Raw genomic sequence first — 12,934 nt, forward strand, 5'->3', positions numbered from 1 at the left:
GGGTTCATCCCTTTTATTAATAAAAAAAAAAGTTGTTAAAGAAAAAAAGTGTTCCACATGATCAAGGAGGAGAGAGTTTATTATCTTATAAACCAAAGCCCAAAGGTACCACTACTATTGTCCATTCGTTTCGGCATATGAACCTTTTTTATTTATGAAGTGGACATTCTCTAGTCTTTATGAGGGTGACGGGAACAATATAACTACTCAAAGAAAGCATGATTCATGCATCTGTAACCTTATATTTTAAGGTAGTTGACCCGCAGCAAACTTGAGCATTATTAATTGACATACATCCTAAACACCATAGAAAGAAGATGCACGCACACAAGCTAACTTCATACTTAGCAGCAATATAGCATGTTTCACCTACCCTTTTAACTTCCTACCACCAACAACGTTAAACTAACCGTAAAGCTCACCATATATAAACGATATCATTTAGGCTGAAAAAGGCACACACTTGAGGACCCCTAAAGAGTAGATATGGATCAAAAGGTCGAATACAAAGGCAAGGTCTGTGTAACCGGGGCTTCTGGGTATCTGGCTTCTTGGATAGTCAAACGCCTTCTCTTGTCCGGCTATTTTGTCATTGGCACCGTCCGCAATCCAGGTGCATTTCTTTTATTTCATACCCTTCAAGTTTCCATCTTGAGATATCAAAGAAATCTTAGCATAGTAATTAAGATGGTTAGACGGACGTACTGTGGACAATAAGTAGCTAGCGGATTCAAATCCCTTACTGTCTGATCTGTCTCATGTTGTATGGTCTGAGGATGATAACTCTAAAATAATGACTTCTCTAAAGTCAACATTATGACGAGTGCTAGTGTTATCTGAATTATATCAGATTTTTAAACTAACTAAATGTAAGTGTCAAATATACGACGTAATTAGGAGATGACAAGAAACTGGAGCACCTATGGAAGTTTGAAGGCGCAAAAGAAAGACTGAAATTAGTAAAAGCTGATTTAATGGAAGAAGGAAGTTTTGATGAAGCAATTTTGGGCTGTCAAGGTGTTTTCCACACTGCTTCTCCCGTAGTTACTGTTTTACACGATGCCAAGGTACAATTAAGCTACTATTTTCTTCGATAATCGACTATTGAGGGTGTTTAATGAACTTATCTTAGTAAGTCTCACTCATATAAGACTCATTGGCGATAACTTAATTGTGTCAGATCGATAAATGTTCCAACGATAATAAACTTTTCGTCAGACAACCTATACGAGTTCAAAAATGTGTTATATGAAGAGAACCAAACATATTGTTTACTTGTATATAATAATTTGTAACAATTTGTTTATCAGACTGAAATACTAGAACCAGCTGTGAAGGGAACATTGAATGTGCTTCGATCATGCAAGAGAAACCCATCTCTAAGACGTGTAGTTCTCACATCGTCTTCATCAGCCGTTCGAATCAGAGAAAATATAGACCGTTATGTTCCTCTTGATGAATCAGTTTGGAGTTCCGTGGAGCTTTGTGAAAAATTCCAGGTACTGAAATTCAACCCTTGTATCTAAGGATACTTAAGTGACAGAGAGTACGATTATATGATCATTCTTTTAGTCGTTTTCAAAGTGATTATTAACCGAAATAGGGAATTGTTAATTCGCGATTTCATGAAAAAAAAAAAAAAAAAACAGTGCCATGGAATGTGTACAATTTTTAAAAATACATACAATTTTCAAGATAATTTTAAAGAATAAAAAATTCAATGAAATGTACTTTATACATAACATTAACCCGACTCAACCTGTATACAAACACATCCCAATCCCAATCCCTCCGACTCATTTGATACGTGGAACAAGGTATGAGTTGGTTTTCGGGCATTTGCAAATGAGAGACCTGAAGTTGATATGTTGAAAAAGGTATGGTATCCACTGTCGAAAATAATGGCGGAGAGAGCAGCGTGGGAGTTCTGCAAGGAGAATAGCATTGATTTAATCACTCTACTTCCTGCATTTATCGTCGGCCCAAGCCTTCCTTCTAATCTCTGTTCTACCGCCTCCGATGTTCTTGGTTTGTTTAAAGGTACTACCTCTCTATCGTGTACTCCCTATGTCTTCTCTCACAAATGTTTTCATAGAAGTTATAGATCTAACCTACTGATTAAAACGAAAAATAATGTGGATGATAGATGTAGGTTCAATTCTCCCTCCCCTTACTAACTCCTTCAAGACGACCAAAACAAAAAAAAAAATAGGGCGGAAGGAACATAGGACTTGGGAACCTCGGTGCATAACTAGACCTGGCAAAATGGGTCAGACCCGAATAACCCGCCCCGAAAAGGCTGACCCGAAAATGACCCGAAACCTGAATTGACCCTACCCAGACCCGACCCGACCCGATCACTGTCTGACCCAATGTTCACCCGACCCGAGGTGACACGACTCATAATTGACCCGATCCCAAATGACTTGAAGTGACCCCAAACGACTAGTACTAAGTCATATTAATATTATATATATCAAAATAAAGTTTCATTGGTTACAACGGTCCCTAATAAATAGTTAAATTTGCAAAATAATATTTCTTAAACAAAATAGTACTAACTTAAGTGCTTTGCCATTAACTCAAAAGCAGCCCGATCCAAAATGACCCATACCCGAAAATGACCCGACCCAAAATGACCCGACAACAGGTTACCCGAAATTGACCCAAAAGTGATCCGATCCGACCCAACCCGATCCAAAATATGTGACAGACCCGAAATGTTCCGACCCAAATTAACCTGACCCATACCCAATCCGATTGACCCGATTTGCCAGATCTATGCATAACCTAGTCCAGTGAACACAATGCAAGTTGTAGTTTAATTCTGCCAACAGATATTACCGAGCACATGTCGACACATTCGCGGTGTACCCTTTGTTGAATACAAAAAAAAAAATACCAATATTATCATATTCCCCATGACAATTTATAATATTGACAAGTCAAATACAGTCCAAACTTGATCGGTTCTTACTCACAGTTCTCTGCTTTAAAAAAAAAAAATGTAAATAACAGTTTTTAAATGACTAGTTTTGTAAATATAATTAGCGTAATTTCCAGGTAACTGATACAAGGGTTTTGGCAAATGCAGGAGAAACATCGAAGTTTGAGATTCATGGTAGGATGGGATACGTTCACATAGACGACATAGCTCTATGCCACATCTTAGTCTATGAACGTGAAGAAGCCCATGGACGCTACATTTGCAGCTCCACTGTTATAGACAACAATGAATTAGTCGCTTTTCTAGCATCTCGTTACCCATCTTACCCTATTCCTGAAAGGTAAACGTACTAAGCTCAACACTATTTTTCAAAAGAGCATAATTAGCCAACTCGTGTCGACAAAAAAAAATGAACCACATAAAAAAATCCAACCCATTTTTAGGTTGTTCTCGGGTGGGTAGTAGTGTAGTACCCTCATCCCGTGCTTGAAGACCTTATCCAACCACCTCTCATCTAATTAGACTAAAATCTACCTAGCTTAGATGGTAAAGTCATTACGTGTGATGCTCAAAACCCGAGTTCGAATATTGACAACATCGAAAACAGGTTTTGTGGCCCCTTTACACCCGACAACATTATGCTTTACAATTTTAGAAGTAGTCGTAAGCTCAGTTGATAGCGAAATAAATAAGTAATATCGATGATAATTCGTTGGTCAGTTCTTAACTTGTAAGCTTAATTTGTCACCGTGAACCTTGAAAGTTGTGTTCCTAATTGCTTAACCTAATGACAGGTTGAAGGATCTGTTCATTAAGCCATACTACAAGCTTAACACCACAAAAATAGAGAGTTTAGGGTTCAAATTCAAGCCATTGGAAGAAATGTTCGATGACACTGTGAAGGCGCTCACAAAGCAAGGCTACCTCTAATTTATACTTCAAAAGTAGTTATAATATTATTTTCCGGATTTCAATCAGATTATCACTTAGCATAAAGTCTGTATGGGTTGTCTTTACATATCAGTAAGAATACAATCACAATAAGAGTGAGTTTTCAGCAAAGATGACTAGTTTTCAAAACTGGTAGCACATAAAGTGCAGTAGCCAGCAAAACCAAGCAAAATAGGACATAAGTACAACAAAACAACTTGCCGAAAAAAGTTCTCTAAGTTTCGCCCACAGTAAGGCCATCCACCAGAAAGAGGACCACAGTTATTTTGTAGCCTGTGCAATTATATTACTGATTGAGCTCTCTTGCTCTTTCACAGCCTCGACCAGTGAATCCTATAAATCAGATGGAATCATCAGCATATTCTTAGAGAAAAGCGTATATTAATCTTAAGCAGAAGTCAGGTAGATCTTGTACCTGTGCAGCAATCAGCCGAGCAACAGTTTTCTTGCTTGACTCTTGCAGCTCACCAGCAATTAGAATTTCATCAAGTATATAGTATGCCTTTCATGGTTGAATCACGAAAAATCAGAGAAGATTTTGAAAGCATAAAATTAAAGATATCGACAATGAATAACAGCGACTACGATAAAGTATCGTTCTGCTTCACATTATTTCCTTTTTGAGACATTCAAATCTATTCCCCAAATACTATGATCTGATGTGAGTGTCGCGCGGTTCTCTCTCAATTTTTCATGTAAATGAAGTAAATTCAAGTGACTGGATGAGTAACTATAACTTTTCCAGGTCATACACATACCTTGTGAAAGTTGAAGATCAAGTCCAGTTCACAGACCTGAACAGGAGAGGATAACAATTAAAAAATATAGATAAGAAACCAATATGTAGGAGATAAACATAATAGTGTGTTTCTAACATACAGTAGAAAGTACTTACACTGCCAAAATAACGGTCTAGAATCTCTACAAAATGATGGACCATTTCAAGGACCTCTAGTTCATTGTCTTCCTGATCAATGCACATGCAAAAATATAAACTCGCATACCTGCATCCACCAGCATATGAAAACGTATGAGTCCCTGACAATGATTAACTAGAAAGACCAAATTTATAAACAATTCAGCCATAAGAAAACGACATCCGCGCGAGCTAGCATGTCGAAGAAGGAATTGAATAGGAGATGATGAAATTTCAGGGCTAGATACACAGTGGCGTTTAAAAAGATGTCATCAAATGCTAAATGCGGGGACATGGAAATTTTACTGATTATATGACGAAATGAACCTGCAGCCATTGTATATTCAAATTTGGAACATGTTTTTATCAGAGACTATTAAGTTTAGAGTTTTAGACATATCAGGTTCTAACATTAACGTGTGAATTTTTAAAATTAAAAGGCCACTGTACAGAACTTTTAACATATTGCTTTCTGAAGTACCCACTTTTATGAGTTTATTCGAAAACATACTTAATCTTAAAATTTCACAACTCATAACCTAATAAACCTATAGCCTCCATCTCATACATATTTGAGTTTCAGAATTCTTATAAAATTCGCTGCAAGCCAATGTTGAAAGCTATAACAATTTCCAGAGATGAAGTTCTGAAAAGCCGTTGAGTATCAGCTTCTCTGATATAGGCTATAGCACACAAGAGAGTATGCAATTGTATCTTATAGACCTCGAAAGATTGATGTAAGGTAAAAGCCAACCACCACCACCAAAGTAGACTCTATGACTCTAGAAACTCCACTGAAAGCTCTAAAACTATAAATTTGAGTAGAATAAGAAGAGAGCAATTTATGACGGGAGGATTGTGTATAGCTATTGAATGGGAGCGATGTTGCCTAATGCTAATATATATGAATATGCCACATCCAATACATTTAACACTCTAAAAAGGTTAAAGGTGTCTGATACAATATGAAGCAAAGGCCATGCTAAAATACGCTCAAAGCAACTCGCGTTTCACAGGGGGTTGAGAGAATCCGGTAACCCATACTGGGAGGATGCAACCATATTGGAAACACAACTAGCCAAAACAGTAGGCAACAACGAAGTATCTGCTACTGAAAGAAGCTCATGAACCCAGGCCATACTTGAGAAGATGAATGATGCTTTCTATGCCTATCCATTCTTTACGGAAATTCAGCATTTTCACTGTCCTTAATATTCTCTAACATTGAGAGCACAAAAAACCATTTGGGCCTTTCTAATTTGTACCCCACTGTTATTGGCTTTTCCACTTGTATCCCTTTGTTTTTCAAAAGCCCACATATACACCCAAAATTCGTTAGTGACTTTCATCCATGACCAAAAGTGGTGATGAAGCAAATGATTAGCTGCTAATTATCTATAATTGTTCATAAAAATACTAAATAACTATAATGAAAATAAAATTAAAAAAAAGGCCTCACCATGATCACCACTCGAAACACTTCTCCTCATGACCACTCCTTCACTACAAACGCACACCACCGCCGAACTACAAAACACCACCACCACCACCCTACAAAAAACCATCCCAACGATCTCACCACTCAGTAGCAGTTACTCCACTATCCGACGGCTCGGCGCACCTAAGCCCACGAAGCAACAGCACCACCATACAAAACACCCTCATAACCTCCAATAAAAGCTTTTATACCCACAACCACAATTAATTATTTGCCACATCATGCTTAATGGAGTAAAGCTTGTTCACTGATGAAAGTTACTAACAAACCTTAGGGGTCCATGAGGGCTTTTGAAAAAGGAAGGGCACAAATGAGAAAAGTCAATAACAAAGGGGTACAAATTAGAAAATCCCAAACTATTTTTAGTTGCAGAAATAGGATTGCTATGTGATACTAGAGCAATCTTCGAAGATATGAACCTCCCAATCCCCTATCTACTAAAAGATTAAGAGATTCTAAAAAACTTCCCGCCCAAACACTACACCTTTGAATTGGGCCTAACTGGCTAATTTGTGTATTCTATTTCTATTCTTTCTTATGTCGTGCTATTAATGGTCTAATCTTTACATGTCGTGCAGAATATTTGTCTCGTTCTTTTAGTGATGAAAAAATTCATTTAATTTTTATGTCAAGAAGTTGTGACTAAAAAGTATTTATTAGTTAAAATTAATTAAATATTATCATTACTTTTATGGTAAAAAAGTTCAAGAAAATACACATTTCATAACTTATAAAATTCTCTTAGATTAATTTTGCAGTTTTTTTTTTTTTTTTTCTCAAATCAAAATACAAAAATGGAAAATATGAAAAATTTACGAGTTAATCAATTTAAAATCTATTGATAATACTCCAAAAAAAAAATCTATATACACCGTGCAATGATTCCACGGGGGTCTATACTAGTAAACCATATCAAAACATCAAGCTATCGCGCCATAGTTCTGCTCTCTAAATAAAACCTTTAAAAGACTACCCAAAGGCCAAAGGTACTATTGTTATTATCAAGGACTTCAAACTTCCTACGTTTGGAGATTTCCTTTGTTTGGTTAGAACAGTAAAATGTGTTACATTCAAAGGGCTGAGCAACATACACAAACGCCATGTTTCTTTAAGATCACAATCATGGATGACACTATCAGCATTGAGAACTTCTTTAAAACAAAATACGGAGTATAATACTTTTGTTGCCAAAACAAAGAAATTAATCTCAAGAATACCCAGGCTAATCACTGAAGTCTGAAAATACAACCCATAAGCAACAAAGTCTCCATCTACCAAAACAAAGCAAAGATAGAAAGATTACCTTCGGTAGACAACCTTTAATCCTCTCCAGTCGACAAAGTTGCAAAGCTTTGGTCCCCGAGAAACAATCAAACCACTAAGTTCACGGAGAACCTTCAGAAACAGCTTGTAACAATAAAAATCGATTGAATGAAATGCGGAGCCACACTCTAGCTAAATTATGGAAATAATACCTTACTCCTCTCCTTTTGAGCATAAGGAGAGTACCACTTTGTCAATCTCACTTTTCCTTGTCGATTAAATAGAATGACAAACTGAATCTGTAAATCAAGTCCAAGAGAAGCATTCAAGCTATTGACCGACAATAATCAAATATGAACTAACTAACACATAGACAACTACATTCCGCATGAAATTAAGCGACTCTTTGTATATTATTAGTGATCCTTATAATACCATAACTGACCATCTTAGCTAGTGATCATTTTTCTCTTGCTACGGCCATTATATCATTAATAGCTATCTGCATTAGTAGTAACTCCTTTTTATGTTATTAGTAATCATTTAACATTGTTGAACTTGGGGAAATTAAACTTCAGCTGATAAAAATCTAAGACAACATACTCCCTCGGCCTCAGTCATTTGTTTAACTTTAATTAAAACAGTCCGACAATGAATAAACAGAAATTAAAAATGATTGGAACGGGCGGAGTATTACAGTCCGACAATGAATAAACAAGCAATTAAACTCCAATTGACAAATTATTAGCCGAGATCAGACAAGTTGATGTATAGAAAATAGGACAACAAAACATCAATTGCCAAAATATTGGCCAAGATCTTTGGCATCAGAGTCCGTAAACTTAAAGAAACCGCAAAATTCCTCATTAAAAATCAGTAATCAAGTTCAAATTCATTAAAAAAAAACGATGTTTACGAGAAATACAAGTGCCAAATTTAGAAAGAAGAATAAGTGTAGGAGGTACCATTTTGGAATGTTGAGAGAGGAAGAGAAGAGTATACTAGTGGTAATGGTGGAGGTAGTGGCTTAAGCTTTCACGAGGGCAAATGCTGAATCTCAAAGATCTTCCTGCAATTCTTGCAAAACGCTAAATGTTTCTATGGAAGGTGTTAGTGTGTTGCTCCCTCCGTAGTCCATACCGGTTATTTGTTTGGCCATTGTATTTCCAAATTCAAACTTGTGAGGGATACATCAGACGGGTCGGATAGTATTATATTGTGTGAAAAAATGATATGGTTATGAGCTAGGTTTCCAAAACAGACACACCGACACTTATACGAACACACACTTTACACGTGACACGATCCCAAATTTAAATTTAGGACACGGACACTGGCATTTAAATTTAATAAAATATATATTCTATAGTTATATATGTGTGATTTTATTTTTGAAAAAATATTGAATATTAAATTTAAATAAGTGAAAGTAAAACTTACGTTAATTATAACTCATTCCCATTTCCAAAACCAAAACAAACTTATAATCAATCTATTTCGACATCTCATTACTAGTCTAAATAACATCATTTGTCTCCAATTCAACTTATTTCCCCACCAAATTTAACAATATAACAATTCTCGCCATTTAACTTAAATTCAACTTGATTCCGTTTGGAGACCAGGTGTGTCCAAATACCAAGGACACGGCTCAAAATACCATGGACACGTGCCAAAATAAAAGATGAAAGTTAGACACAGCTTTACAAGTGTCCGGCACGTTTTGACGTGTGTCCGACACGGGCGTCCGACACGGGAACGCCGATTAGGAGGAGTGTCCGTGCAACCTAGATTATGAGTCATGTGCAATTAATGTGTAGGGCTTATAGTAGACTAACTTGGAATTGACATTTCCAATTAAAAAATTTAAAAACCTTATATTTCCAATGTTGTAGCATTTGAAAGATCATAGATACATATTAGGCTCTCTAATAAAAATTAAACTATCTCATAATTAATCATTTAGGTGATCTATGTAACATGCATGCAAATATAAAAACATAAAAAATGAAAGTTTAAGGAAAAACAATTTCCTTACATTGATTTTATGGTAAAATGGGCACAAACTAGATCACCTTACTGGTTTGTTCTTGAGCTAAAAAGATATGGATGATCCTCCTTGAAAAACTTTCAAAAAGAAAGTCTCCTTCAAGTTGCACCCAAAAACTCAACCCAAAAATTCTAACAAGTATTTAACTAGAAACTTGTTAAAATTATACCCTTGATAATATTTTGATATTACTAACTCTCTTAGTAAATATTAATTTGTATACTAACAATCTTAGTAAAGATGTATATTATTTTAGAGAGAGGAAGACCAAATAAAGATATCACATGCAAAGTGTACAAGTGAACACTAGAAAAATGAACAACAATTTAGTCTATAAAGGGGGGAAAACCGGTGGGAGGGTAGGTGAGGTGGAGTTTTCAATTTGTCTTATATTTTTAATTTTACATCACATGAAGGTTGAGTTCATTATAATTAATTTGTTGGAATAGGTGATTTTACGTGCAGAGTATGATAGAGTCAAACTTACCTCTGGTAACCTCCTCGGCCGGAGTTATTGGAGAGAGATGTGGATCGGGGCCCTCCCATAGAATGTTTCCCAAGAGACTTAATGCTGAAGCATGGTTTAGTAGGTTCCAAATAGTTTCTTCTGTAAGAACTACCTTCAGTCGGATGAAAAAGGGAGGAATTTGCTGAACTATTTCCCCAATCTTATTCTCATAGTGCCTAACTATATTGACATCAGTGGTAAAAGACATTTCGTGTAAAGATGCTGGATTTGAAGGAGAATTATAAAAAGAGAGAGTGGTGTGATATATGACACGATTACCACCTATTTATAATGGAACTAATGACTGAGAAAACATACATCCGAATAAGAGTTTGTTTGAACTTGTGGAAAATTTTGTGCTCGAAATTCAAGTTTCAACTTGGCGACAATTGAATAGGTATATGTCCAAAAATGTCAGGACAACTATTATTGTGGGACTAACATGTTAGAGAAGTTTTCTTAAGAGAAGTATGATTGTACACAGTTGTTTGATTTTAGTGTACAAAATTTTTGGGATATAATGGTTTCCGTAATAACCACTTCGGGTATTGGTATAAATCCCATAATAGAAGACACGTTAAAGTGATGATTAATTGGATTAAGGAAAGGACTCTGTTCCACTTAGCTTCTTTACTAAAGGATTATAATCAGTTTGTTTAATGGGAATTCGAGGTTTTTACTTTACAATTTTAAGGAATAATCCGTCATTTGAATGTAAAAATTAGAGTATAAGGAATGTTGTAAGCTGGAAATGGAAAACATTTCACTGTATTAAAAACATCGTTTTATTGGATCAGGGTTGTTACCCAATTTCTTAACATAGGTTTACCACAAGCATTACAAAGAAAGCAACCATTACAACAAAGAGGACCATTAACCAACTAAGCAGAGTCTTCACTTCATCGAGAGACTTCTTAACTGACTCATGGAGCTCGTCGTATGGAGTAGCCATGATTAATAATTATGAATTTTTGGGACTTGAAAGATGTTTATGGAAAGAAGGAATTAAGTGAGTAAGATGTTTGAATTTGAGTGTTTTGTAGAGGAAGGGTTACTGTAGAAGTGCCGTTGGAAAAAGAAGGAATAGAGTGGTGTAGGGATCCGTTGGAAATAGTAAAGAGAGAAGAATGAACGATGATAGAACCGTAACTTGTCCTATTTATAAAATCATCGATACTTCCTTTAACTTCTCTTTACCCTCTCCTCTCTTCTTATCTCTGACATGTGTGTGTGTATATATATATATATGCATATATTGTTTTCCTTTATGCCGCTTAAGTGCTCGAAAATTTCAGCCGCTTTCCATAACCGCTTTTGTTTACACCAATCCTTCGGGCATATCCTCTTCATTTGATCGAACCTTTTTCCGTGCAGTGTATGTTGCCTACCTTTCCTCGTGATAGGTCTCTTTGTCATCGAATTTTCGAAAACTTCGAAGGTCGTCAACCTTCATTTTCTTCTCATTGGAATTTAATAATTTTGTTCAGGTGTTATTTGACAATCTTTTCAAACCCTTTATAGTTTTCAAACAATTTCAAGTACCTTCTTACTAATTGGAATATAGAATTTCAAAAATGAAGTTTTTCATGGTCAAATAAAAATATTTCAAATTATATTACTCCGCTCTCACAGTGTAGTAAATTTAGATTGTTCAAAAGGGGTACCATATTTGAATCTCATTTAAAATGTTAATTATATTTTTTTTTAAAGTTCGACTTCCTTTTACAAGTTTCGAGGACGAAACTTCTTTAAGGGGGTACTACTGTAACACCCCATATTAAATCACTACTGATTAATTGACTAAATTATATATAGATCTGCTTTTATAATTTTCCACACATATTTTATATTGTTTTCGTCACATTTCCATTTTAATTTAAATTACTCATACATCGTACAAGCAATTTTAATTTTACTTTTGATCTAAAAGATTTACATAATGTAATACCCCGTGTTAAACTGCTAAAAATTTATTTGATTTAATTACAATTAAAACTACTTTTATAATTTTCCAATTATATTCGTTCTCAATTTAAATTTTTATAAATGACTTCGTTTATTTTAATCAAAAGCTTGTCTTAAATACGATGACAATCGTTACCCTATTCGATAATGTTTCTTCCCGTCACCCCAAACATTATCACACTCATTTTATAGTGTATCAAACATTTGGCTATGACAACCTTACTCCTCCTGTTTTCCCTGCATGTAGTTTTGTCATTTCCACTATACACATTCACATGCCTTCTATAGTTCACATGTCTTCTATGCCTTCACATGTATCTTTTCCTCTGCTCATGTTTTTGTCACTACCACTTCACTCATTCACATGCCCTCCTTCATAACTACACTAACCCCTTACATTGTGACAAGCATCCTTAACGGCAACCTTGTTATAATCAGCTTCACCATTTCTTACCTTTGTGACAGTCACCTAATCCGAGTCAACACCGAGCCCATTACCAACCATCACTCGTGCCTAACCCATACAATACAACCCCAAACACCATCATCCCTTTCGATCAAACAACCACCAAACGGCATATTAACTCCGTTTAACCACCACGAACTCCACCACCGTACCACCACTCATTTTCCTTTAAAGCTACCCCTGCTCTCCGTCCCTGTTTCAAACAGAAGCCACGGCCAACACATCACCTTCAACCCACCTGACCACCCTCGGCTATCAAACCACAACCTTACCTCCGTTTTGCTCCTCTGTTTTCCTCTGTTTCGGAAACGGAAGCCATATCCTATCACCTCTGTCATCTCGCGCGCCTTTATCAGCTGCCATCAGGACA

The 12,934-nt window shown here is 35.9% G+C and overlaps 2 protein-coding genes across 4 annotated transcripts; one reads left to right on the forward strand and one right to left on the reverse strand.

Moving 5' to 3' along the window:
• Nucleotides 1–277: 277 nt before the first annotated feature.
• LOC141611628 (tetraketide alpha-pyrone reductase 1) lies at nt 278–4,009 on the forward strand. Its single transcript, XM_074430213.1, has 6 exons — nt 278–613; nt 898–1,067; nt 1,311–1,499; nt 1,878–2,040; nt 3,095–3,287; nt 3,742–4,009. Exons 1-6 carry the CDS (start codon nt 487–489, stop codon nt 3,875–3,877), a joined length of 978 nt encoding a protein of 325 aa, XP_074286314.1. The 5' UTR covers nt 278–486; the 3' UTR covers nt 3,878–4,009.
• On the reverse strand, nt 3,884–8,720 carry LOC141611629 (AP-1 complex subunit sigma-2-like). Of its 3 annotated transcripts, none has more exons than XM_074430214.1 (7): nt 8,541–8,720; nt 7,788–7,874; nt 7,616–7,707; nt 4,794–4,902; nt 4,657–4,692; nt 4,314–4,400; nt 3,884–4,231 (listed from the first exon to the last, which is right to left on the reverse strand). In XM_074430214.1, the coding sequence occupies exons 1-7, from the start codon at nt 8,541–8,543 to the stop codon at nt 4,160–4,162; spliced, it is 486 nt and encodes a 161-aa protein (XP_074286315.1). In that variant the 5' UTR covers nt 8,544–8,720; the 3' UTR covers nt 3,884–4,159. The 3 variants fall into 3 exon arrangements, with proteins under 3 accessions (XP_074286315.1, XP_074286316.1, XP_074286317.1); XM_074430215.1 differs by having other exon boundaries at nt 7,616–7,690; nt 8,541–8,719; XM_074430216.1 differs by having other exon boundaries at nt 7,616–7,690; nt 8,578–8,669.
• Between the last annotated feature and the right edge of the window lie 4,214 nt (nt 8,721–12,934).

This window comes from Silene latifolia, chromosome 11, assembly GCF_048544455.1.
Source record: "Silene latifolia isolate original U9 population chromosome 11, ASM4854445v1, whole genome shotgun sequence".
In the NCBI taxonomy this organism is placed as follows: domain Eukaryota; kingdom Viridiplantae; phylum Streptophyta; class Magnoliopsida; order Caryophyllales; family Caryophyllaceae; genus Silene; species Silene latifolia.

Coding starts and splice junctions, on each gene's coding strand:
- LOC141611628 (XM_074430213.1), top strand. CDS start 487: ATGGATCAAAAGGTCGAATACAAAGGCAAGGTCTGTGTAACCGGGGCT. Junction 1,068..1,310: donor CTGTTTTACACGATGCCAAG/GTACAATTAAGC, acceptor TTTGTTTATCAG/ACTGAAATACTAGAACCAGC. Junction 3,288..3,741: donor TCTTACCCTATTCCTGAAAG/GTAAACGTACTA, acceptor ACCTAATGACAG/GTTGAAGGATCTGTTCATTA.
- LOC141611629 (XM_074430214.1), bottom strand. Junction 4,903..7,615: donor TTAAAGGTTGTCTACCGAAG/GTAATCTTTCTA, acceptor TGGTGGATGCAG/GTATGCGAGTTTATATTTTT. Junction 4,232..4,313: donor CTCGGCTGATTGCTGCACAG/GTACAAGATCTA, acceptor TCTGATTTATAG/GATTCACTGGTCGAGGCTGT.